Below are 27,802 nucleotides of genomic sequence, written 5' to 3'. Positions count from 1 at the left end.
AAATTTGTTTTTGATGTAACTTGTGTCCTTGAACACCCACATCCTTTTGATTTTCTACGGTTTTTATTCTCTCATGTTTTAAAAAAAAATTCTGATTTCTCTTTCTTCGATCCAAAGTGGATTTGTGCTATTTTTTACTCAGCTGAAAGACGTTTGGGAAAGTTGCATTTTTCCTTACTTCCACTGTGTGGCATACCAGAGCCTACTTTCCAACTGATGTACAACTTGAAAGCTTTGACAGAATGTCTTTTGATTTGGTAACTAGTACAATAAATGCATTATAAGTATCATTCAGAAGTAGCATTGTTGTATGTACAGGTAAAAGTAGTATTGGAAGTCAGTAAAATTTCCATTTGAAGCTATATTCGATCTGTGTTTCTATTATCGCCTCTGCCAAAATATATATTTTGTTTGCGAAATGGTCCTAAAATTTGCATTCCATGGAATACTCATTTAGAAACACTTAAAACTGTATAATATAAAAAAGAACAGCATTTATTTATTCCTTTATAGTATGTGGGTTGCTGGCTAGGCCAGCATTTATTGGCTATCACTAATTGCCCTTGAGAAGGTGTTGGTGAGCCATCTTCTGGAACCGCTGCAGTCCACAGTGCTGTTAGTAAGAGAGTTCTAGGATTTTGGCCCAGCAACAGTGAAGGAACGGCGATATAGTTCCAAATCAGAATGGTGTGTGGGTTGAAGGGGAACTTGCAGGTGGTGGAATTCCCAGGCATCTGCTATACTTATTCTTCAGGGTGGTAGAGGTCACGAGTTTGGATGATGCTGTTGAAGCAGCCTTGGTGAGTTGCTGTAGTGCATCTTGTAGATGGCACACACTGCTGCTATTGTGAGTCAGTGGTGGAGGGAGTGAATGTTTAAGGCAGCGGATGAGGTGGCAATAAAGTGGGCTGCTTAGTCCTGGATGGTGTTGAGCATGTCGAGTGTTTTTTGGAGCCGCACTAATCAAGGCAAACGGAGTGTATTCCGTCACACTCCTGACTTGTGACTTGTAGATGGTGGACAGACTTTGGGGAGTCAGAAGCTGAGTTACTCGTGACAGGATTCCTAGCCTCTGACCTGCTCTAGTAGCCATAGTATTTAAATGGCCAGAGCAGCTCAGTTTCTGGCCAATGGTAACCTCCAAGATGTTGACAGTAGGGGGGTGCAGCAATGATAATATCACTGAATGTCAAGGGGAGATGGTTAGATTGTCTCTTTTTGGAGATGGTCATCGCCTGGCACAAGTATGACGTGAATGTTATTTACCACTTATCAGCCTAAGCCTGAATGTTGTACAGGTCTTGCTGCGTATGGACACGGACTGATTCAGTATCTGGGAGTCGCAAATGGTGCTGAACACTATGCAATCATCAGCAAGCATCCCCATTTCTGACTTTATGATGGGGGCAAGGTCATTGATGAGGCAGCTGAAGCTGGTTGAGCTTAGGACACTGCCCTGAGGAACTCCTGCAGTGATGTCCTGGGACTGAGATGATTGACCTCCAAAAACAAAACAACCTTCGGTGAAAAAGAGAGACTTTTTGTTGAAGCTTTTTCACGGAATCTCACAGTGCAGAAGAGGCCCTTCGGCCCATCGAGTCTGCACTGACACGTGAGAAACACCTGACATACCTACCTAATCCCATTTACCAGCACTTGGCCCATAGCCTTGAATGTTATGACGTGCCAAGTGCTCATCCAGGTAATTTTTAAAGGATATGAGGCAACCCACCTCCACCACCCTCCCAGGTAGTGCATTTCAGACTGTCACCACCCTCTGGGTAAAAAAGTTTATCTTCACATCCCCCTAAACCTCCTGCCCCTCACCTTGAACTTATGTCCCCTTGTGACTGACCCTTCAACTAAGGGGAACAACTGTTCCCTATCCACCCTGTCCATGCCCCTCATAATCTTGTACACCTCGATCAGGTCGCCCCTCAGTCTTCTCTGCTCCAACGAAAACAACCCAAGTCTATCCAGCCTCTCTTCATAACTTAAATGTTTCATCCCAGGAAACATCCTGGTGAATCTCCTCTGCACCCCCTCCAGTGCAATCACATCCTTCCTTTAATGTGGCATCCAGAACTGCACATAGTACTCCAGCTGTGGCCTCACCAAGGTTCTATACAACTCCAACATGACCTCCCTACTTATATGCCTCGATTGATAAAGGCAAGTGTCCCATATGCCTTTTTCACCACCCCACTAACATGCCCCTCTGCCTTCAGAGATCTATGGACACACACGCCAAGGTCCCTTTGTTCCTCACAACTTCCTAGTGTCATACCTTTCATTGAATATTTCCTTGTCAAATTACTCCTTCCAAAATGTATCACCTCACACTTTTCAGGGTTAAATTCCATCTGCCACTTATCTGCCCATTTGACCATCCCGTCTATATCTTCCTGTAGCCAAAGACACTCAACTTCACTGTTAACCACCCGGCCAATCTTTGTGTCATCCGCAAACTTACTAATCCTACTCCCCACATAGTCATCTATGTCGTTTATAGAAATGACAAATAATACGGGACCGAGCACAGATCCCTGTGGTACGCCACTGGACACTGGCTTCCAGTCACTAAAGCATCCTTCTGTCATCACCCTCTGTCTCCTACAACTAAGCCAATTTTGAATCCACCTTATCAAATTACCCTGTATCCCATGTGCATATGCTTTCTTTATAAGTCTCCCATGTGGGACCTTGTCAAAGGCTTTACTGAAATCCATGTAGACTACATCAACTACACTACCCTCATCTACACACCTGGTCACCTCCTCAAAAAATTCAATCAAATTTGTTAGGCATGACCTCCCTCTGACAAAGTCATGCTGACTATCCCTGATCAAACCTTACCGCTCCAAGTGGAGATAGATTCTCTCCTTCAGGATTTTCTCCAATAGTTTCCCTACCACTGACGTAAGACTCACTGGCCTGTAGTTCCCTTGGCTTATCTCTACAACCCTTCTTAAATAGCGGAACCACATTAGCTGTTCTCCAGTCCTCTGGCACCTCCCCTGTGGCCAGAGAGGAATTAAAGATTTGGGTCGAGCCCCTGCGATCTCCTCCCTTACCTCCCTCAGAAGTCTGGGACACAAATCAATCCGGACCTGGAGATTTGTCCACTTTTAAGCCTGCCAACATCTTCAATACCTTGTCACTCCCAATATCAAGTTGCTTAAAAACCTCGCAGTCTCTCTCCCCGAGTTCGATACCTTCATCCTTTTTGTCTGACACTCAAGACAATTCACAAGAAAATACCAATGTCAGGGGAAACAACATATTTATACTTTGAGAAGAGAGTGTTGATTGGTTGGCAAGTGGACTCTGATTGGTAGAGACGTTGCCATGGAGAATGCACCAGTGGATGGTGGCTGACAAGTTAACTGCAAAGAAATAGGGCACAAAGACATCCTGTGGGTTAATGGCTACTCTGATTCAATTATTTCGTACTGTATGTAGTGCAAATTCATGAACAGGCCCAAGGCCATCACTTTCGACCCTGAAAAGTGCCCAATGTACCTCAGATTACCCTGGAAGGGCAAGGTATCTAAAAAATTTGGGGAATGCAGCTACTACACGGTAGCAACAGGAGTGATATTCACCAGTAACAGGATACTCCCGTCAAGCCAAAGAGATGTTCTGTCTATCACACAAATGAGTAATGTGATGTATGAATTTCAGTACCAGTGTGATGCTACATATATAGACTGTACATCCTAAAGACTGGCGGATCATATTAAACAGCATGTCCCTTCCGCTGCTCACAACGAGCAAGGTACAGACATACCCAACCAGCCCATGCTTGCAAAACTTAAAACTGTTCAACATTAGATCTGATTCCGTGTTTGGACAACATTTGCTAAATAATCCTTAGCATACTAAGAATTACGTTGACAACCAATTTAAGATTGTCAATCAGGCTCGCAATGTGGCGCATTTGCATGTACTGGAAGCTACATATATTAAAACACGGGGCCCTGTTCTTTGCAGACACAAAGAACACGTACACACATTGCACCTGTTTCAGCTAAACAAAATAGGTGACATCCGTTCACTGGTTCATTCCCCAAGGCAATGTCTTGGTTAGAGTCAAGTTGCCTGTTTTAAATTTCAAACAATGCTTGGCAGTTAACTGTCAGTCACCACTGATCACTGGTGCATTCTCCATGGCAACACCTCTATCTCTATCAAAGTTCACTTGCCAACCAACCAAATCAGCATTCTTGTCTCATACAGTATAAATATGTTGTTTCCCCTGACATTGGTATCTGCTTGTGAATTATGCAGATGAGTGCGAGATGAAAAGCTTTGATAAAAAAAAAGTTTCTTTTTAGTACAGGACTCACAAACTTTCTTTGTGCTCAGAAATAAAAACAAAAAACTGCAGATTCTGGAAATCCAAAACAAAAACAGAATTACCTGGAAAAACTCAGCAGGTCTGGCAGCATCGGCGGAGAAGAAAAAAGTTGACGTTTCGAGTCCTCATGACCCTGCAACAGAGACGACCCTTCTCTGTTGAAGGGTCATGAGGACTCAAAACGTCAACTCTTTTCTTCTCCGCCGATGCTGCCAGACCTGCTGAGTTTTTCCAGGTAATTCTGTTTTTGTTTCTTTGTGCTCATTTTTTTGATTCCTTCCTGGGATGCGGGGGGCAATGGCTAGGCCAGCATTTATTGCGCATCCCTAATTGCCCTTGAGAATTTGGTGGTGAGCTGCCTTCGTGAACTGCTGTAGTCCATGTGGTGTAGGTACACCCACAATGCTGTTAGGGAGGGAGTTCCAAGATTTTGACTGAGCAACAGTAAAGGATCAGCAATATATTTCCGAGTCAGGAATCAGGATGGTGAGTGGCTTGGAGGGAAACTTCCTGGTGATGGTGTTCCCAGGTGACAGCTGCACTTCTCCTTCTAGATGGTAGCAGTCATGGGTTTGAAAGCTGCTGTCTAAGGAGCCTTGCTGAGTTCCAGCAGTGCATCTTGCAGATGGTACACGCTGCTGCCACTGTGCGTCGGTGGTGAAGGGAGTGAATATTTTTTGTGGATGGGGTGCCAATCAAGCAGGAAACTTTGTCCTGGATGGTGTCAAGCTTCTTGCATGCTTCTAGAACTGCACTGATCCAGGCAAGTGGGGAGTATTCCTTCACTCCTGACTTGTGCCTTGAAGATGGCTGGCGGGTTTGGGGGGTTAGGAGGTGAGTTACACGCCGCAGGATTCCTAGCCTCTGATGTGCTCTTGTAGCCACAGTATTTATATGGCTGGTCCAGTTCAGCTTCTGGTCAATTGTCACCTCCATGATGTTGATAGTGGGGGGGATTCAGCAATGGTAATGCTATTGAAAGTCATGGGGCAAAGGTTAGATTCTCTCTTGATGGGGATGGTAGTTCGCACCACACAAGTGCTAGGCAATGTTACTTGCCACCCCGAGCCTGGATATTGTCCGGGTCTTGCTGTATTTGGACACGGACTGCTTCAGTATCTGAGGAGTCGCGAATGGTGCTGAATACTCTGCAATCATCATCAAACATCCACCTTTCTGACCTTATAATGGAAGGAAGGTCATTGATGAAGAAGCTGATGCTTTGGTCTAAGATGCCACCCTGAGGAGTTCCTGCAGTGATGTCCTGAAACTGAGATGATTGACCTCCAACAACCACAACCAGCTTCCTTTGTGCTAGGTATGAATCCAACCAGCAGAGAGTTTTCCCCAATTTGCATAGGCTTCAATTTTACTAGGGCTCCTTTACACTACACTCAATCAAATGCTGCCTTGATGTCAAGGACAGTCACTCTCACCTCGCTTCTTGAGTTCAGCTCTTTTGTCCATGTTTGGCTGTGATGAGCTCAGGAGCTGAGTGGCTCTGCCGGAACCCAAATTGAGTTTCAGTGAGCAAGTTATTGCTAAGCAAGTGCCGATTGATATCAATGTTGATGATTCCTCCCAACACTTTACTGATGATCGAGAGTAGACTGATGGGGCAGTCATTGACTGGCTTGGATTTGTCCTGCTTTTTGTGTACAGGACATACCTAGGCAATTTTCCAAATTGCCGGGTAGATACCAGTGTTGTAGCTGTGCTGGAACAGCTTGGCTAGGGATGAGGCAAGTTCTGGAACATAAGTCTTCAGAACTATTGCCAGGATGTTGTCAGGGCCCATAGCCTTTGCAGTATTCAGTGCCTTCAGCTGCTTCTTGATATCACATGAAGTGAACTAAATTGGCTGAAGACTGGCACTTGAGATGCTGGGGACCTCAGTACGAGGCCGAGAAGGATCAGCCACTCAGCCCTTCTGGCTGAAGGTGGTTTCACATGCTGCAACCTCATCTTTTGCACTGATGTATTGGGCTCACCCATCATTGAGGATAGGGATATTTATGGAGCCTCCTCCTCCAGGTATTTGCTTTATTGTCCACTATCATTCACGACTGGATGTGAGAGGACTGCAAATCTGAGATCTGATTTCTTGGTTTAAGGATTGCTTAGCTCTGTCAATCACATGCTGCTTACACTGTTTGGCATGCAAGTAGTCCTATGTTGCAGCATCATCATGTTGACACCTCATTTTTAGGTATGCCTGGTGGTACTCCTGGCATGCCTTCCAGCACTCTCCAGTGAACTAGGGTTGACCCCCAACTTGATGGCAAAGGTAGAGTGTGAGGGATATATGCTGGGCCATGAGGTTACAGATTGTGGTTGAATACAATTCTGTTGTTGCTGATGGTCCACAGCACCTCATGGATACCCACTTTTGAGTTGCTGGATCAGTCAGAAATCTATCCCATTTAGCACAGTAGTAGTGCCACACAATGCAACGGACAGTACTCTCACTGTCAAGACAGAATTAGGTAGAAAATATTGGTTTTTTAAAACTACATTAATTTGCCTGAAAAACTAACAATCTAGATGAGCAATGAGCTAGGATGCCGCTAAATTTATACAAAGGGGTTTCTCTACATGTAATCGCTCTGTTAATAATAAGATTTACTATTTGAAGCACATAATATTAAAATGCATTTGTTCATTAAATTTACAAGAGATCAACTAGACACACAGATCATGCAATCTACAAAAGGTTTAAAAAAGAAATACATTAGGTTGTTGCTCTTATACTGTTGTCTGCAATGGACCATTAGGGAAACCTTTCACCCCAATTAAAGACTTTAAAAATAATTTATACCCCTAACATTGCAGGCACTCAGACAATGGCAGCTCTTTCTAGTTACTGAGAATAGTTTCTAAGCACATATTTTGAGTTTCCCAGTTTACATAATATTGATAAGTTAATTTTCTTTGCAGGAGAATATCCTGATCTCTTATAGCTATGAGAGATTCAACAGAGGTACAACAAGAAAAACTTTGGATGCTGAAAACCTAAAATAAAAACAAAAATGTTAGAAACACATAGCAGGTTTGGAAGTCCAATACAAGTTTGGGGGTTTTAGTCTGTGAACATATTTTGTCAATAAGCCGTGGAAGAGGTGAGGAGTGATGAATGCCATTAGCCCATCAACACCCCCTTTGTAATAGCAATTATCATTTCTTCACACTTTTCCTTTCCCATTCTCCCTTCATTTTGTTTTGGTCAGTCCTATTTTTAAAAATTGTGCTGTATTCCTTTTACTAATGCAGGGTTCTCTGCTTGGAATGATAACCTATATTTTCTTTTCTAAAAAGCCAACAATCCTGCTGTGCATTTCAGCAATTTCTCTTCACATGATTCCACATATATCCAATACGTAAAATGTTTTTGTGGCAGCATATTCCACAATCAGTTTAGCCTTAATGCTCCAATACAGAAGTAAATTTATATAACAAAAAAACTCCAGCAATTTTGGTGTTTAGCTTAGTGTAATAATGAGCACTTGTGTTACAACTCTGAAAGAACTGCATTCTAACGAGTACAGCTCATAACAATTTTGTGCCTACACTCGATTAAAGATCAGCATATTAAAATTACTCTGGAAACAAACATTTCGACACAGAGGAAACAGGCTTCTAAAACCACATCCCAATAATCAATCAATAGTATGTAATTTCTGAGTCACAAGGCTGTAATTTAAGGGGGGACTCAGTTGATATCCTAAACGCTTGAGCTAACCGTAAGCAGTTTAACATCCTCCAAAAAGATGATCCATTCACAGTACTAATTCAACACTGGTGCTCAGCAGTCATTCAACCAGGACAAACTTTTGGAGTGCAAATTGGTGTTAAGCCAGACATACTCAAACTCCCCTACCTGGACTTGAGGATGTGTGTGTGAAACTGTATGAACAGAAAATACACAGCATGCCTACTGGCTTTTGAGAAAATGTAGGTTCGTATTATCCTCAGCTCGGTTGGTAGCTCTGAGTCACAGGTTTCTGGGCTCTCGACCCACTACAGGACTTGAACACACAAAAAAAAATCAAAGCTGACATTCCAATGCAGAACTGTAGGACTGCTGTACTGTTGGAAATGTGGTATTTCGGATGAGACTTTAAAACGAGGCCCCACCTGCCCTCTCAGGAGGGTGCAAAAGATTCTGCAGCAATATTTTGAAGCAAAGCAGGGGAGTTATTCCAATTCCCTCACTCAATATTATATAAACAGATAATCTGGTCATTATCACATTACTGTTTGTAGGAGGTTGCTGTGCATTATGACACATCCGATAGTAAAGGTTGAGTTGTTCAAATCCCAGAGGGAAACCTGAAACAACTGTCATAACCCATTTTTGCAATTTGTATGTTTCGAGATGTAGGCTTTGAATTCAGTAGTAATAAGACCACCCAGTCTCAAAAGGTTTCTTATAAAACTAAATTAAACATTTATTAATACAAGTAAGATTGTAAGCAATACATATGTCTATAAAATTACTATAATAGCTATAAAAATCCCCTAATTAATCTGACTCTCAGTTAGACCCCCAGTAAAGCAACAGTAAAACAAAGATTTAAGCAGACCCCAGGCAAAGCAGACCCTGAACAGTCACATTCAAAATGAGTGTCTTTCAGCTCTGGGTCTTTGCAGACAGACTTGAGGCTTACAGGCTGGAGGCTTTAGATCTTAGAATCCCTCCTCCTTTTACTAAAAGTCTTCTCTTCCTTTTTACATACTTTCCTCTTTGAATGCAAATTCTCATTGTCACTAGGTTTTTTTTAAACTTTAAATCTTCTAACAATAAAACCCTTTCATTATATCCACTTTACTAGTAAGCTTTTAAAAAAATAAATACATTGTTTTTGTGCTTCACCTGGTTAGGTGTAATATTTCACTCGCTCTTTTGAATGGTCTGTTTAAAATGTGAATTGCCTCCTTTACTCCTCACCTTATATTTCCCTATGTTTAACTAATTACCATTCCAAACCTACTTCTCTTCTATACATCAAAGCCTATAGACCAGCTAGCTTTAATCTAATTAAGACACACACACATAGACACAGACACCACTAAACTCTATTTTTAAATAATTTTCAATAACATTACAGACATTATTTTATCTTCTTGACAGTGCACACATTGGCTATCTTCTTGCCAACATTACAACAGTGGCTACGCTTCAGAAAGCACTTCATTGGCTGTAAAGTGATTTGGGACATCCAGTTGTCATGAAAGGCACAATATAAATGCAAATCCTTTCATGGAGGCCAAATTACCACAGATGCAATGATGCTTAGTAAAGTGGTTGTAGGAGAAAAGGAAAGAGAATATCTCAGTAAGAGACTGAAACTTGGGTGGAGGAGGAACACAAGATGATTTTAAGAGAGATTTGGAATGGTGGAGTGCTCAGAAAATAAGATTAAAAACCAGGAAGAACATGTTTCAATCACTAGAATAATCCAAGTTTTTCTTAGTTGAAGGACAGTATTGTATTTTATGAAACCATTCTCCAAGCAGGCAGTTACAAAAGGAAACTTCCTTGAAAAGGTTTAAAACAAAATTAATTTAATTCAATTGTTGAACTAATTAACAAAGCCAGCAACAACAGTACACTCTGAGACTAAGAGAATCACATATTGTCACACACGGAGTGTAGTAAATAAGATTGGTGAGTTATAGGCACAGATTGCCAAGCGAGTGGAAATTGCAGAGGCACTGGCCATAATTGTTTAGTCTTACTTAGACTCAGCCAGAGGACTAGAGAATTGCAAATGTTATACCCTTGTTCAAAAAAGGGTGCAAAGATAAACAAGGCAACTACAGGCCAGTCAGCTTAAATTCGGTAATTGGGAAACTGCTAGAAACAATAATTTGGGACAAAGTTCATAATCACATGGACAAATGCAGGTTAGTTAAGGGGAGCCAGCACAGATTTCTTAAGGGAAAACAGTGTTTAACTGATTTCCTGGAGGTTTTGGAAGAGGTAACAGAGAAAGTTGATGAGAGTAATGCTGCTGATATGGTGTACATTGGACTTCCAAAAGGCGTTTGATATAGTGCCACACAACAGACTTGTGAGCAAAGTTACAGCTCATGGAATAAATGGACAGTAGCAACATGGATACGAAATTGGCTGAGTGACAGGAAACAAGGAGTAGTGGTTAATGGTTATTTTTTGGGCTGGAGGAAGGTTTGAAGTGAGCTCCCAGGGGGTCAGTGTTGGGATCCTTGCTTTTCCTGATATATATATATATATATATATATATATATATAAACGATCTGGACCTTGGTGTACAGGGCACAATATCAAAGTTTGCAGATAATACAAAGCCTGGAAACACTGAACTGTGAGAAGAATAGCATAGAGCTGCAAAGGGCATAAACAAGTTGGTGGTATGGGTGAACAGGTGGCAGGTGAAGCTCAATGTGGAGAAATGTGAAGTGGTTTGTTTTGGTAGGAATAACTCAGAGTCAATATAACTAAAAAGGTACAATTCTAAACGCAATGCAGAGACAAAGGGACCTGGGTATATATGTGCATAAGTCATTGAAGGTGGCAAGACAAGTTGAGAGAGTGGTTAATAAAGCATACAGTATTCTAGTTCTGCTGAAGAGTTATACGGACTCGAAACGTTGACTGTGTTCCTCTCCGCAGATGCTGTCAGACCTGCTGAGTTTTTCTAGGTATTTTTGTTTTGGTTCAGTATTCTAGGCTTTGTTAACCGGGGAATAGAGTACATGAACAAGGAAGTCATGTTGAACTTGTATAAAACACTAGCTTGACCTCAGCGGGAATATTGTGTCCAGTTCTGAGTGCTGCACCTTAGGAAGGATGTGAAGGCATTGGAGACAGTGCAGGAAAGATTCATGAGATAAGTTCCAGGGATGAGGAACTTCAGTTATGAAGAGAGAGTGGAGAAGTTAGGACTGTTTTACTGGGAGACGATATGGCTGAGAGGAGATTTGATCGAGGTGTTCAAAATCATGAGGAGTTTGGACAGAGTAGATAGGGAAAAACTGTTCCCACTTATGAACAGATCGAGAATAGAGGGCACAGATTTAAAGTAATTGGCAAAAGAAGCCAAGTGATATGAGAAAAACTTTATCACGCAGTCAGTGGTTAGGGTTTGGAATGCATTGCCTGAGAGTGTGATGGAGGCAGGATCAATTGAAGCATTCAAAATGGAATTAGACTGTTATCTGAAAAGGAAGAGTGTGCAGGGTTATGGGGAGGAGGCAGAAGAATGGCACTAAGTGAATTGCCCATTCGGAGAGCCAGTGCAGACACGATGGGCCAAATGGCCTCCTTCTGCGCTGTAACAATTCTGTGATTTTGTTTTTCTTTTTTTGTTGACTTGGGAAGTTTTTTTTGGAAGTAATTTTGTTTCAGCAAATTTTTCTATAAAAGCAGCTACAAGTTAATACTGCAAAATCCTTAACTTATTTCATTTATTTGTAAAGTCCTATTTACACAGCTGTCTCAAACTTAACTGCAGAAAAATGCAGCAGGTTTTATGTTACTTCATACATCTACATATGAATATTTTACAAGCACAGTGTCTCAAAACCGGCAACCTTGGGACTGAGTCTGTGCCAGATTTCGGATCTTGCCTGTTTTCGGGTTGGGCAGTTCTGGTTGGATCGGGTCGGGTCGAGGCTGTGCCAGTGGATCAGACTGAGCTGGGTCAGGTTGGGTGAGGTCAAGGGTCAAGGACCAATCAGTGCACGGGAAAAGACTGGCACGTGAAGCTGATAACTAGTCTGGAGCGCCAATGCAGCACCTAGCCAATCAAGCCAGTAAGTTATTTTACTCACTAATAAGAATTAAAATTCATGCATGGCAGTGCTTATAAAAACCAGACATTTTTAGTCATCTCCAGTTTTCAGATAGCCAGATTTGAGACACTGTACTTGTAATAGGCTAAATGTTCTACTTGCTCAGGAACAAAAATCAAAGCTTTCCCCAAAATCGAGAGAAGTGTTTCTCACTGAGAAAATCCTGTCAATACTGGCCATCTAGTTCTGAGGTCTATTCCTGCTCCTAATTCATATGTTTGTATTTATCAGGGGTAGACAAGAATGTGGAGTTGAGGCCACAATCAGATCAGCCATGATATTATTAAATGGCGGAGCAGGCTCGAGGGGCCCAGTGGCCTACTCCTGTTCCTAATTCGTATGTATGTATTTTGTTCATAAGCAAGAGTGCTCAGCCAGCTAAGCTATTTGATCTCACTTCAAAATTGAACTGCAAGTTTTACTTCAGTATTATTATTATTCTTAGGCAGCAAAATTGCAATCCATATTATAGACCAGTGTGAACATATTGACTGAGTTTTCTACTTGTGTGCTCGCCAGCCTGTGATTTTCCTGTCCATTAAGATGAATGAGGGGGAAAAAAAGTTGCTGGTTGGCAAACTCACAAATTGGAATCTCCAGCCAATCTGTTTTATGGCCGATGTAGTTACATAATTGCAACAAGGAGCACAAAACTGAGGAACAATTTACAAAAAATCTGTTCAAAGTTTTACTATTTATAAGACAAATAAATATGAAAAATGTAAATTAAATATGGAAATGTACAGAAACTTAAATAGAACATGTTACAGAACATGGTTTGTTTATGTTTAAGAAAGAAAATAGGTTAAAAAAAACTTAAGTGAAAAGGTGATATTCACAAAAAGATAGTCGTGGTATTATCACTATTTACTAATGAACTCTTTTGTTAAAATTGTATTAGACCATATGATTCAGAACAAGGATTAACAGTTCAACTTACCAGTTTCAACCTACTTTTTTGTGCTCTCACTTAGTAAGCTTTAGCCAGGTACCTTAAACTGCTATTGCAGCTTAATGCCCAAAGAGGCAAACATCAACAGGACTAGTCCAAGCTCCTACACAGTGAGTTTCTGATCTTAGTTCAAAGGTGAGGTTGTTTATAACACAACAGATAGATAACTTTGTTCTGTAGTTAAAAAATAAATTATTTAGCTTAGTGTGGATACTTCATTGTGCAGATGCAGACATACTCCTGTAATATTGTTTTACTTAATGATAGAATAAACGCATTTTTAAAATAAATGTTATTTGAATCCATGAGGAAATGAGAGAGCACAGAAGGATGCCATTCAGCCCATCATGCCAGTGCCAGCTCTTTGGTACAATTACCCAATTGGCACCAATCACCTGCTCCTTCCCCACAGCCCTGTACATTTTGTTTTCCTTAAAGTATTTATTCAATTCCCTTTTGAAAGGGATTATTAAATCTGCTTCCACTACACTTTCAGGCACAGCATTCCAGATCACAACTTGTCACGTAACTTCCCCCCCCCCACCCTCCCCATGTTACCTCTGGTTCTTTTGTCAATCAACGTAAGGCACATCCTTTAGTTACAAATTTCTACCACTGTAAACAATCTCTGATTTACTCTAAAACTGTTCACGATTTTGAAGGTATCTATCAAATGTTCTCTTGGCATCCTTCTGCAAGTGAGACTCCCAGAATTAAACACAGTACCCCAGCTGAGGCCTTGCCAGCGTTTTAGAAAAGGTTTGGCATAATTTGCTTGCTTTTGTGCTCCAATGATCTATTAATAAAGCCAGGTATCCCAGATGATTTTTTTAAAAGCCTTTTTAACTTGGACTGTCACCTTCCAACAATTTGTAACTCTTTCGAGTTACCAACAGTCACAGATTGTAACTCTTTTGAGTACATTCACAGTTCTTGGTTTTTCCGGGAGTGGGACATGAACCCACAACCCTCTGATTCAAAGGCGAGGGTGCTATGAACTGAGCCACAGCTGACACCTCAATATACATACACCCACAGATAGCTGTGCAGCTGCAAACCCTTTGAAATTGTAACAATCAGTCTTTATTGCCTCTCTTTATTCTTAAGGCTAGAATGTATCACTTCACATTTCTGTTCATTAAATTTCATTCGCCATGTTTTGCCAATTTCAGTTTGTCTATGCCCTCCTTCAGTTTTGTGCTATCCTCCTCATTGTTTATTGCATCACTGAGTTTGTGTCATCTGCAGACTTTGAAATTATGCCCTGTATATCCAAATCCAGGTCATTAATATATATCAAACAGAGGATTGATCTAAAACCGACCTCTGGGGTACACAGTTATAAACTGCCCTCCGGCCTAAAAGTCAACTACACACCAATATCCTCTATTTTTTGTGGTATCCATGCTTCTACTATTTCTTTAATACCACTGTCTAGAAACATTTTTTAATTACATAAAAATATGCTCTTCTCTTTCTTCCCTCTCTAAGTATTACCTGACCCGTATCATATTATACATATTATTTACCCGCTTACACACAGAAACTCTGATAACAATGCAGTCAGTCAGCAACTTATCCGTTTCAGGGGAATCATAAGCACAATTGTAGCAAGTGCAACTGTTTTCAATTTCCACTTTAAAAATAGCATTCAGAAAATTATAGCTTAAGTTTTTAAACATTCACTCCTTTAATTTCTAAAATTCCTTTCTTCTACAGATCTTAAACGAACATGAAACAATTTTCTGATTTTCAAAATGCTTGAGGAGTCCTTTTAATAATAAATCATAAATACTTGGTTTTTTACTTTAAAAATTATTTTGGCAGAAAGGTGGAGACCCCTTCCTGACTACTCCTACTCAGGTCAAAGGCAGCCTTCATGCCTGGAGGCTAAATGAACCCCAAAAGTGGACACCTTAGGGGTCTCCTCGCGCTGCTGCTGGTATTCAAGCAGCAGGGGTCTGTCATGTGGGCAAGCCGCCAGGTAAACCCTGACGATCATACCTGCAGCCTGGTGGTGGATCCTTTCTCCTCAGGCATCCTGTGTCCAATGGAGAAACCTACTGGTGGCAAGTGAGGAACTGGGGTTGGGGGTGATATCCCCCTGTACTTTAGAATGACACCCTCCCCGCCCCCACCACCCCAGAGCCTCCTTGACTGACCCCGACGATCCAGCTCCAATCACCTTTGTCCAGGGGCTCATGCGATGAACTTCAGTCATGGGCTTAACGCATTACTGACAGTGGTCACCACTCCTGGTGGTGGTACCAATTCTGGAATGCTGCTGGCGAATTAAAGGCCGGCAGCTCTCAGGGGCAGGAAATCTGCCCTGCATCAGAAAATTGCCCCAAGTGGAATTGGGATCTTAATTCCAACGAGGCTCCAGGAAATGGCTGCGGCGAGGTTCTGATCAGCTACCCAGCTTATGGATGCACCCATCATCATGACTATTAAATTCCATCCAATGTATTTCAGATGAAATGTTAAATTTGAAGGCTCTATGACTGGTCAGGTGAGCATTAAAGATGCCATGTCACAATTTAAAGAAATGCAGGGAGACCAAGTGGCCAAACTTCGTCCTCAATCAGAAACACCAAAAACTGGACATTCATCTCATTACTGTCTATTGCTATACACTAAACGGCTGCTGAGTTCACCTAAAAAGCAAGAGTCATTGCATCTTTACAATATGCTTTGCAATATCCCGAAAAACCTTTTATTTTATTCATTCAAGGGATGTGGGCTTCGCTGGCTAAGCCAGCATTTATTGCCCATCCCTAAATGCCCTTGAGAAGGTGGTGGTGAACTGCTTTCTTGAACTATTGATAAGCAATAGCTGAAAGCAACCTTTCTTTCTGAATGTGTTGGCATACAAGAGTTTAAAAGCTAGATATCTGTACATAAAGGATCATCTGCATTCTCTAATCTGTGCATGTCTTGAACTGTGGACATAGTCAGAATAAAACCTTATAAATATTGATATTTCACACTAAAAATATACCTCCTGACAGCAACATTAACTCTTGTAGGAATACGTACTGATTATTACATCAAGTTACTGATCAGGGTTATACACAAGGTTTTTGATGCTGTACAACAGCCACTGAAAAACAACTATTCAAAGCTGGCATCATTTACATAATCATATCTTCTACCAAAAATAGATATCCAACCCTGAGGCAACGTCCCAGCCTTTAAATATTGTTTGATTGAAAGTATGCATTGTAGAGAAGGCATTAGGCTTTTTTTTCAGTGAGGAATATTATTCATCAGGTTTTTTAGTGAAAGAGAAATCATTTTCTCTTGAGTGATTCATTTTGCTAGGAAAATGCGGAGGAGCAAGATAAACAAAGTGGTACAGTTTAAAGGGGGACAGAGATCTGGGTATGCATGCACATAGATTTTTGAAAACGGCAAGACAAATAAAAAGAATGTGGTTTTATAAACAGAGGCATAAAATACACGAAGCAAGTGTGTCAAGGCATTGGAGAGTGTGCAAAGGAGGTTTACCAGGATGGCACCAGAGATGAGGTACTTCAGTTATAATGGAGAGAATGTAGAAACTGAGATTGTTCTCTTTAGAGCAGAGGAGGTTAAGGGAACACCTAATAGAAGTATTCAGAATTATGAGGGATTTTGATAGAGCAGGCAGACAGAAACTTTAATAAATTGGTCGGTAATCAGGTCATAGGTTTAAACTAATTGGCAAAAGATCTAGAAGGGAAGTGAGGAGAATTTTTTTCTCTCGGAGTTGCTTGGATCTGGAACAGACTGCCTGAAAACGTGGTGGAATCAGATTCCATAGAAATTAGACATGTAATTCAAGAGAGTTAATTTGAAGAATTATGGGGAAAAAGCTGAGGTGAGGGATTAAATTGGAAAACTCTTTCATAGACCAGCACAGGCATGACAGGCAAATGTTTCCTTCTGCGTTGCAAGATTTTATGATACTGATTTCTAAATGTAATCAATTTGAATTGGTATAACAACAACATAGTACTGTATAGTAAATGCTAAATATAAAAATGTAAAACAAACAAAACAAAAGACTTCCAATCCTGAAAAATACTAACTTGCATCTCACAGCATTGGATAATACAGCTGATGTGAAAGTTAAATAATTTATCCATTCTCAAGGAAAGAAACCAGAAATTGCAAACTCATATGTTTTCAAGTTTTGTTCAACAGATATTTTCTCCACTGTTCATTTGCCCTATTTTCCATGTGCAATGCCACTTGCTCACTAAATTTCAAGCATTAATAATTCAGATCACAAAACGTTTCTTTGCACACTATTAATTAATTCTTTTTCAGGATTTCCATTGCCGTCACAAATGGGTACTGTTTCAGTCAAGTCCCTAAGCCAACCAGTGTCTATTTTGAAACACCTTCTCCTAGTAAATGTACAAGTTAAATTCTACTTCAGAACTCAAAATTATATGAAGGCCAAACTATATATGTCGCAAGTCATCAGACGTATGAATGGACATCTGTTGCATATCATTTACTGACCAACTCAGAGGAGCACAAGCAATGTAATACTATTACTGAGTAACAGGAATGCGATATTAGATATAATGTGGAGTTACAAAATGAATGTATCTAATCACTGTGCTGAAAGAACATGCATAAATATGGAGATTTACTGTAAAACAAAAACAAAAATGCCTGGAAAAACTCAGCAGGTCTGGCAGCATCTGCGGAGAGGAGCACAGTTAACATTTCGAGTCCGAATGACCCTTCAACAGAACTAAGTAAAAATAGAAGAGAGGTGAAATATAAGCTGGTTTAAGGGGGGGTGGGACAAGTAGAGAGAGACCAAACGCAGACTGGGTGACCGCTTTGCAGAACACCTTCGGTCTGTCCGCAAGCATTACCCAGACCTCCCTGTCGCTTGCCATTTCAACACTCCACCCTGCTCTCATGCCCACATGTCCGTCCTTGGCTTGCTGCATTGTTCCAGTGAAGCTCAACACAAACTGGAGGAACAGCATCTCATCTTCCGACTAGGCACTTTACAGCCTTCTGGACTGAATATTGAGTTCAACAATTCTAGATCATGAACTCTCTCCTCCATCCCCACCCCCTTTCCGATTCTCACCACCCCCCCCACTTTTTTTCCAATAATTTATATAGATTTTTCTTTTCCCACCTACTTCCATTATTTTTAAATGTATTTCCATCCATTGTTTTATCTCTACCTTTTAGCCTTTTTTGATTTCTTCACCCCACCCCACCCCACCCCCACTAGGGCTATCTGTACCTTGCTTGTCCTGCTTTCTACCCTTAATTAGCACATTCCTTAGATAATATTACCACCTTCAACACTTCTTTGTCCTTTTGTCTGTGACATCTTTTGGTTATCTCCACCTATCACTGGCCCTCTATCCAGCTCTACTTGTCCCACCACCTCCCCCCCACCACCCTTTCCGGTAAACCAGCTTATATTTCACCTCTCTTCTATTTTTACTTAGTTCTGTTGAAGGGTCATTCGGACTCGAAACGTTAACTGTTTAACTGTGCTCCTCTCCGCAGATGCTGCCAGACCTGCTGAGTTTTTCCAGGTATTTTTGTTTTTGTTTGGGATTTCCAGCATCCGCAGTTTTTTGCTTTTATCTTGAGATTTACTGTAGTTTGTTTGCTAGTCTTGCCATTTTAATCACCAAATATGTTTATTAATATTGGTAAGAAAATTGTTTCTTTTTTCTTCTTTATATGCTTGTCCAAGACAAAAGACTGGAAAGCTATTTTCAGTTTATACCACTCTACAGGCTAGTCTCAAGAAATGTCACATGTACCTTGCATACATTTTGACATGGCCACCTTTTGGTGGTGTATGCTGTGCCAAAACCTCCAGGTGGAAGTATACTTAAGTGCTTCAATGTCATTTTTCAGGAGTCGACAATAAAGTCTCAAATATGGATTAGGGAATAAGTCAGTCTCTCAAAAGGTAGATTAAGATAGTTCATTTTTCCATTTAATGCACTCTGTTTGTCAAGAATTGGGCATAACTTTAAAATTACATATAATAGAAGGAAAGGTTTATTAGGAAAACATTATTACCTACCTAAAATAACAAAACCATCTACTTCCTCATCATGGTTTGTGCCTTTCTTTGATGATTCGGTGCTCTTTTGAATTCCAAAAAGTTTCAGCATTTCACTCTGCAAGGCTGAAAGAAAAATTCTTAAACTTTTGAACTGAAAGAAAAAGGACAACTATAAATTGTCAAAATTAATTGATCTATATAACACAGCTATTTTTCCTCACAAAGTAGAATAAACACAAAACTTTGTTGAATAACATAAGCCAAAATTGACTGTTTTAAGATTTGTTTTACTTCATGGGATGTGGGCATTACTGGCAAGCCAGCATTTGTTGTTCTCCCTTAGGATCCTATTATGCTACAGATATTGAATTGGTACGAGTATTTGCTTTAAGGCAATAACAAAAGTTCTGGTAGCAGTTTTGCACCTCTCTCCAGAGAAGGCAATGGACGTTCTGCATGTGCATTTGTATATATGCACTTAAGATACATACATAAAGCTTAATTTCACATAAAATGATTGTTTGCACTGATAGCAGTGATGCTACCACCAGTTCAAAGTTGCAATGGGTGAAACTTTATCTTTGAGAGGATGTTTTAGGTTATATTTCTGTTAATAAGCTACAATTATAACAGCATACTACAGATTCTGCAGTGATTCTTGGGTCTAGTGGACATTTCTCTTATGGTGCTTTCTCTCCCCTCACCTTATCAGCTGTTTCTAACTACAATATAGAGAACACCTTATGATATGTAACATTTACAGGATATCTATGAAGTTTCAAATATTAATCTACTGGCTGGTTTATGGATAATTTTAAATGTCTTAAAGGTAGAATAAAAATCACGTGGATAACTAATTCACCCAGTATTTTGTAAGTGGCAAGCTGTCCCTATTGTAAGTCATTGCAACAGCTCTATTCTAAGTTGTTCTAGGCCTCACAATCAGAAATCTCATGGAATACCTGTTTAAGATTAAGTTTGATAACTTTTATACGTTTAGCAATGATCAAAGGATCCTCGAGCAAAACAGATCTATTAAACTAAAAAAAATCTAGTCCAGATTTTCATTTATCAATCTCACCAAGTTTATTTGACTTTCTGTGAAGTTGTACGCTGCACCTGCTGTTGGCCTGTCAAAGACTGTAAGGTATTCCAACCTGTAGGCCAACGAGGATTTCTATGAAGATTGTAATTAGAACTTGTCAAAGCACTGGCAGTTCCAGGATATGAATTTATAATCTCTCACTTCTGTGATGATACTGGTGTCATCACTTGTAGGCTCCAAAGTGTAAAATTACTTTTTTTAATTCTAAGTTTTATATATTATGTTAATTTTAAAAGAAATTCATGCAATGTTTATATTAAATTCTTAGCATTGAAATGCAACTCACATGAAGTTCATTAATAATCTGTTAAATCAACATCTTCCCCTGGCAATTTAACACAATGTGGATTAGCAATAACTACATAAATAGAAAATCAATACACCGCAGAAAAGTATTGTTTCTGTCTACAGGGACTATGGAAATATCATCTGTGAAATTCAATTTTTCATAATTGAATTTTGTAGATGACAATATGAAATTGAATTACCTTCAATCAGGCAGAAATTTCAGAGTTTCACCTCTTGTTTACCTTCTTTAGAAAATTAAGTTAATTGGGGATAGTCTGCAGTTCCAACAGTTAGTTGGAAAATGTGGGCTCAATTCAACACTTTCTATTCACTCAATTTCCTTTCCCAAAATTTTTTTCATTCTATTGACAATCACCCAGAAGTTACCTTATCTACAAGAGGTCATTTTAATTCATTTATTTATTTTCCATTGTAACAACACTGATGGTATACAGTTATAGTGCAGATAATTTTAAGTAACAGTATTCCAAGGGTACAAAGTATTGACTATCACCCTTTATATACAGACAGATATAAAAGAGATTGAGTTCTGAGAGAATTGGCCAAGATTCCAGCAGTAGAGTTATTTTATCAATGGAACTATCTTCACTGTGACAATATTAAATATTCTTCCTCCTGCCCCGCCTAATTGATTTTACAAAACATGTGATAAATAGAATGCTACATGAGGTAAAACAAAGTTCATTTTCTCTGTGTTTAATAACTCAGAAAAAAGGCCACTTTCATGACAGCTCTCTTTTGCAAAGATGTTTACTTTATTACCTCAGCAGGACATTTAGTAATTCTGGCTGCACATCTAAACTGAACCACAATGGAAGCATGGCTACAACAATGAAACAGCAAATACGGACACAACCTCATGGCAGTTTGCTTTATGCTTTTCTTCCAATGTCCTTCTAAAACCAGCATCTTAAAACGTCCCCTAATAGCTCAGCAAACTCAGGCAGCAGATGTGCCACATAACCCAGAAAGGCCTCAGGTTTCATTACTGGTCTGTACTGAGTTAGCCAATATCAGGACTGTCACATTCAGGTTTAGGGCAGGAAAATGTGGCACAGTTTCTGCTCCTCAACTCAATTCAGTAAATCTATTGGAAGCACACACGTGTGGATAATGATAAAGCTATGATAACCTTTGCAGTCAAATAGCCTACCAACATTCACTGTCAATGTTCCTGCTTGAATAATAGGCACTTGGGTGAGGCAACTGAGGGAAATGTACATTTGTGAAATTTCATCCAAAAAGGAATCAAAGGAGGCAACTTTAACCTAACACGTCTGTCGGGAAATATAAGGTATTGGGTGCAATTCTGGTTTTGCACCCTGCCAGATTTTACTGCTATTAAAGTCAACAAAGTGTAGCACTGGGCTGGATGTAAAAACCAGCATCCTACCCAAACCCATGTGTTTCCTATATTGTGGATTATATTAAAATTACTCCCAATGTCTTCAAGGGGGGAGGGACTAAAAAGAATAAGAGAAAAAAAAAATCAGCATTCAAACATGCTATGTAGGCGCTGCCGTGTGTTAGGTATTTTTTAAATGTTCCTGAAATATAGCAAAGATAAAAGAATCTATGGAGGGTGCGGGGAGAGAGAACTTGTTTGTTCCAAATTATAAGCTAGATTGTTTCTGAGTTATAATTACCCCTTGAACATTAATAGCCCCTGTACAATGGTTGCCACATAATGGAGTGATTGTTTGGGAAAACAATTGCTCTTAAAAAAGCGAAGCAAACTATCTGTGGAAAAAAAGATCACCTTGTAGGAAATCGTTTAGCGTGAGCTAAGGCACGGACAGTAGAGTTTTGGATGAGGTCAAGTTTATGGAGGGTGGAAGACGAGGGGCCGGCCTCGCGGACACGGGCCACAAACTTTTTTCTCCCAAATGTTGCTCAATGCCTTGATTGGTTCAACTTTCAGTGTCCTGATTAGCCTCACTGACTTCAGCCGAAAATACATCCGGTTCCACATGGGGCAACACCCCAACCACCTCTGATTTGCAAAGCGGCATTTCTGATATCCAGTACTGGGTGGGCAGAAATCTCCCCCAACTGAATATTGGGAAAACCACAATAAATCCGATCCTGTGGCTCCAACTACATTCCTCTCCCTAACCACTGTGTTAGGCTGCAGCAGACAGTTTGCAACTCTACATGACACTGTGATCAGCTTCTGGCCACATATCAGCTCCATTAGCAATATTATCTGCTTCCAGCTTCACCCTGTCTTAGCCCATCTGCTACTGAAACCCTCCCCCACACCTTTGTTACCTCTAGACTTGACTGTTCCAATGCTGTCCTGGCACGAATTTTGTTTTCCCCAAACGGTTACTCAATGGGACAGCTTTTTACTGCCAATTGGCTAATCAGAGCACTGAAAGGCGAAGCAATTGGAGCATTCTGATGAAATGGCCAATCAGATACTTCAATGGGTGTGTTCCGATGAAAGCAGTTTGAATGCGCTTCGTGGTGAAATGGAGTGATTGTTTGGGAAAACAATTGCTCTTAAAAAAGCGAAGCAAACTGTCTGTGGAAAAAAAGATCACCTTGTAGGAAATCGTTTAGCGTGAGCTAAGGCACGGACAGTAGAGTTTTGGATGAGGTCAAGTTTATGGAGGGTGGAAGACGAGGGGCCGGCCTCGCGGACACGGGCCACAAACTTTTTTCTCCCAAATGTTGCTCAATGCCTTGATTGGTTCAACTTTCAGTGTCCTGATTAGCCAATTGGAGTGTCCTGATGGAATGGCCATCAGGGACTTCCATGGACATGCTAGTGTGAAGGCAGTTTGAACCTTTTGCCGAACTGTATGAAAATCGCTTCCCTGTTTGGGGGGGAAAAATTAACACCATGAACTCCTATAAATTACCTCGGCACACACCAAAAATATTAACCCTAGTGCCTCCAAAAATTACAAGTACCATTACCTCTGATTATTTCACAAAACAGTTCACGCTGCACAGTTTGCTGACTTTCCCACCCGAAACAGTAAGAGCGATTTTCATACAGTTCGGTAAAAGGCGATTATTTTTTTACCCAAGCAAATTCCTACAAGACGATTTTTTTCACAAATAGCTTGCTTTGCTTTTTCAAGGACAATTTTTTCCCCAAACAGCAATTCCATTACACTGCGCATGCACTGATACGTGTTCAAACTGCCTTTATACTAGCATGTCCATGGAAGTCCCTGATTAGCCAACTGGAGCATTCTGACGAATGGCCAATCAGGGCACTGAAAGGCGAACTAATCTGGGCATTGAGCAACATTTGGGGAAAAAAAATTGCATCCCGTGACCATGAGGCTGGCCTCTCATCTTCCCCCCTCCATAAGCTTAGCCTCAACCAAAACTCTGCTGTCCTCGACTTCGTTCACGTACTCACCCATCACTCCTGTACTCACTAATTTACACTGGCTCCCAGTCAAGCAATGCCTTGATTTTAAAATTGTCACCCTTGTTTTCATAGCCTTCCTTGGTCTTCTCATCCTTTCTAGCCCTGCAATACTCTGAAATCTCTGCGTTTGTCTAATTCTGGCCTCTTGCACATCCTCAATTTAATCTTTCCACCGCTGACTCTGCCTTCAACTGCCTAGGTCCAAAGTTCTGGGGTTCCTTCCCTAAATCTCACCACCCCACCTCTTTCTCGCTGTCCTTTTAAGATACTCCTTGAAATGCCTCTCTTTGACCAAGCTTTTTATTTTAAAAAATTCTTAGTCAATCTGCCATAGCCTTTTGATTTTGTAACTTTGATTATACAATCTGGTCTCTGGGTTCCCAAAATTCTCTCAAAATGCTGTCTGAAAGCTTCTTTTAAACCTTTAATTCTTTCAGTACTCGAAATTTACATTCAAAATTAAAATTTAAATAAAATTCTAGAAATTACAAATTTCAAAGTATCATTAACTTTAACCCCCAACCCTCTGAGATATCGGTGTTCCTTTACATCTGGTCTTGTGCTAAATTTGATTGCTCCGCCATTGGTGGCTGTGCTTCAGTTGCCTAGGCCTCTGGTTCTGGAATATCCTTCCTATTCCTCTCAACCTCATTTTCTTCCTTTACAACATTCCTCAAAACCTACCTCTTCCACCAAGCTTTTGATCATCTGATCGTATGTGGCTCAGTGTCAATTTTGTTTTGTAATGCTGGGGTGAAGTGCCTTGGGACATTTCATTTCAGCTAAACAAAATAAATGATAGTCATTCTCTGACTCATTCCTCAGGGCAATGCCTTGACCAATCAGGGTCAAGCTGCCTGATTTAAATTTCAAACAATACTTGGCAGTTAACTATCACCATCACCAGTGCATTCTCCATTGCAACGCCACTTGCCAACCAATCAGCATTCTCCTCAAATACAGTATAAATTGATATTTTCTCCCTTATATTGGTATTCTTGTGAGTGTCCTGATGAGTGCAAAAGCTTAGACATGTCTCTTTTTTCAGCAATACATTTCATTATGTTAAAGGTGTTATATGATTATAAATTGTTAAAACCACCCAATAACATTTTCCAAATCTTATATGCTCATTAAAGTTTTTGTTTGATGTTCTCAATCTAATCCAAAAACCAGAGCTTGAAGATATATTTGCTGAGAGCTATGACAGAGCTGAATTTCAGTGTAAAAATGTGCATTGTATCTAATTTTTCAAGATACATTGGTATCATTTATAATAAAAAGTTGAAAGATTGTCAGCCTGAAATGTTAACTGTTTCTCTCCACAGATGTTGGCTGACCTGCTGAGTCTTTCCAGCATTTTCTGTTTTCATTTCAGATTTCCAACATACACAGTATTTTGCTTTTGCACTAGCAGCATTCAGTTGGCTTAATAACTGGGATATTTTACTTTAACTTCTAGCACTTTCCATTTCGTAACTTTTCTTCAAATAACTTTGAAAAACGAGGACCTTTTCCTGTTAAAAATATTCAACCACAGTAGCTAATCATGTAGCTTCATAAATAGACTAGTTCAACTTCTTTTACCTCAAAGATGTCACTACCATAATCTTTCCTGAACACTCACTCTTGTATAGAATCATTATGGCACAGGAGGAAACCATTCGGCCTATCGAGTCCATGACAGCCCTCATCAGAACAGCTTTCTGTTGAAAGGTCATCGGCCTAAAACGTTAACTGTTTCTCTCCACAGATGCTGTCTGACTTGTTGAGTCTTTCCAGCATTTTCTGTTTTTTTATTTCAGAATTCCAGCATCCGCAGGATTTTGCTTTTGATTCATTGAGGAAGCTGCTGATGGGCGGGCGGGCAATGAGAGGTAGCAATCTCTACCGGTACTTACAGTAAAAAAAACTGCGTCACGAGACTAACTTCACATCAAATCCAGGAAAAGACGAGAGAAAAAGGGCAGCACTGTCACTAGACACAGCTCGCCAACAGCGCCAGAAACTTGTTATACGGGTAAATGGTCTTAAAATAATCTTTCTCAGGCACCAAAGCTCGGTCTTGTTTACTTCAACTTCCGGAGCCTGTGCACGTCACATTACATCATTACGCTATAACGGATGACGTCATCACGCTGCGTCATAAGGAACGTTCTCATGATCTGGGACAAGCTATTGACAGACAGCTGCACTCTGGTCATGAATACAAGTCCCTGCTTAAGGCAGCAGGTCCAGACGTATGCGTGGACTTAGAGGCAAAAATTATTCGTAATACTTTCAAAGGTTACCAACAAAGCAATAATATCTGCACCCAAATAGTAAAATTAATCTCACTATCTACCTGCTTTCATTTGTGTCATAATTGATCCAGAAAGTCTACCTCCTTGTCATGTGATTTGTTACCAGCTATTACAACAGACTAGTATCAACGATAGCAAACAGAATACAGAGATGAGATGTTATCACATGTATCCCCTAACCTTTCCCATCCCTCCATAGCCTGAATTCATCTTCTGCCCATTCATGTGCATAATTTTAGCTGCCATTCCAGACTTGTCATTAATTCTATCTTTTCTCTCTTTCCCTCTCCTGTCGCTTATTTTCCCCCTTTCATGTATTGCCTCTCCCAGATCACCCTGACACAAAATTGCGAACAATCTATTTGACCCCGGGCTGATCTTCCAACCCCATGTCTCCATCTGATTTAAGAACGGCTTTCACCTCCATAATGCCACTTGCTTTCTGCATCCATGGTTGTGTCAGCTCTAAATATGATTATTCCCATGCTTTCCGAGCCAGCTTCCCAATCTCTACTCTCCATAAACCAGTTCATCCAAAATTCTGCTGCTTATATCTTATTTCGCACCAAATTCCACTCACCCTTCAGCCCTGTCCCTTGAGTGTCAGCCTTTGCTTAATAGTAGCATTTTCATCTCTATGCCAGGAGGTCAAGGCCTGCTCCAGGTACATGAGTGCATACCTATACTGACAATTCCATGCAATGCTGAGGGAATGATGCACTCTCCGCAGTCTGTCTTTCAGATGAAAAATTAAAATGATGCTCTGTCTGTCATCTGATGGATGTAAGTGATCCACTGGCACCATTTGAAGAAGAGCAGGGGGGTTCTCCTAGTGTCCTGTCCAATATTTATTCCTCACCCTAAATCACAAAAAATAAGATTATCTCGTCATTTATCTTGTTGCTGTTATGCGAACTTACTGTGCGCAAATCGGCTGCCCTGTTTTCTATAGTGCAATTGTGACTACGCTTCAAAGGTATTTCATTTGCTATAAAGCACTTTGGGACATCCTGAGACCATTAAAGGTGCTGTATAAAGTTATGTTACTTCTTTTTTATATTGGCTCCCAACCAAAACTTAAATATAAAAGGAGAAACAAGAGACTCATGCATTTATATCGTGTCCTTCATGATCACCGGATGACCCAAAGCACTTTACTGCCAATGACGTGCTTTTAAAGTGCAGCCATTGTTTTAATGTAGGAAACATGGACATGCAAACTCCCATAAAGAGCGATGTGACAATGACCAGATAGTCTGTTTTCTTGATGTTGGTTGTGTGATAAATATCAGCCCAGACACTGGGGATAACTCCCCTGCTCTTCTTCAAAGTAGTGCCAAAGCTTCTTTTGCATCCACTTGAGAGGGTAGATGGGACCTCAGTTTAACAACTTACCTGAAAATACCCTCAACAGTTCAGCACTTCTGCAGTAATGTATTGGAGTGTCAGCCTTGATCTATGTGTTCAAGGTTCAAGTCCAGAACTTTTGACTCAGAG

General features: G+C 40.4%; 1 protein-coding gene across 5 annotated transcripts in view; it reads right to left on the bottom strand.

Annotated features, from left to right (window-relative positions):
* Nucleotides 1–26,118, bottom strand: part of umad1 (UBAP1-MVB12-associated (UMA) domain containing 1) — a 152,269-nt gene extending 126,151 nt beyond the window's left edge. For 2 of the 5 annotated variants that reach the window (XM_078538794.1, XM_078538798.1), the window contains exon 1: nt 19,216–19,325. In XM_078538794.1, the coding sequence (XP_078394920.1) occupies nt 19,216–19,306 (91 nt within the window). In that variant the 5' untranslated portion in view covers nt 19,307–19,325. Of the gene's footprint in view, nt 1–19,215; nt 19,331–25,589; nt 25,811–25,903 lie in introns of those variants that run through there. The other 3 variants (XM_078538795.1, XM_078538796.1, XM_078538797.1) reach the window with 3 other exon arrangements.
* Between the last annotated feature and the right edge of the window lie 1,684 nt (nt 26,119–27,802).

This window comes from Cetorhinus maximus, chromosome 3, assembly GCF_964194155.1.
Source record: "Cetorhinus maximus chromosome 3, sCetMax3.hap1.1, whole genome shotgun sequence".
NCBI lineage: Eukaryota > Metazoa > Chordata > Chondrichthyes > Lamniformes > Cetorhinidae > Cetorhinus > Cetorhinus maximus.
This window is presented reverse-complemented; position numbering and strand designations above follow the sequence as displayed.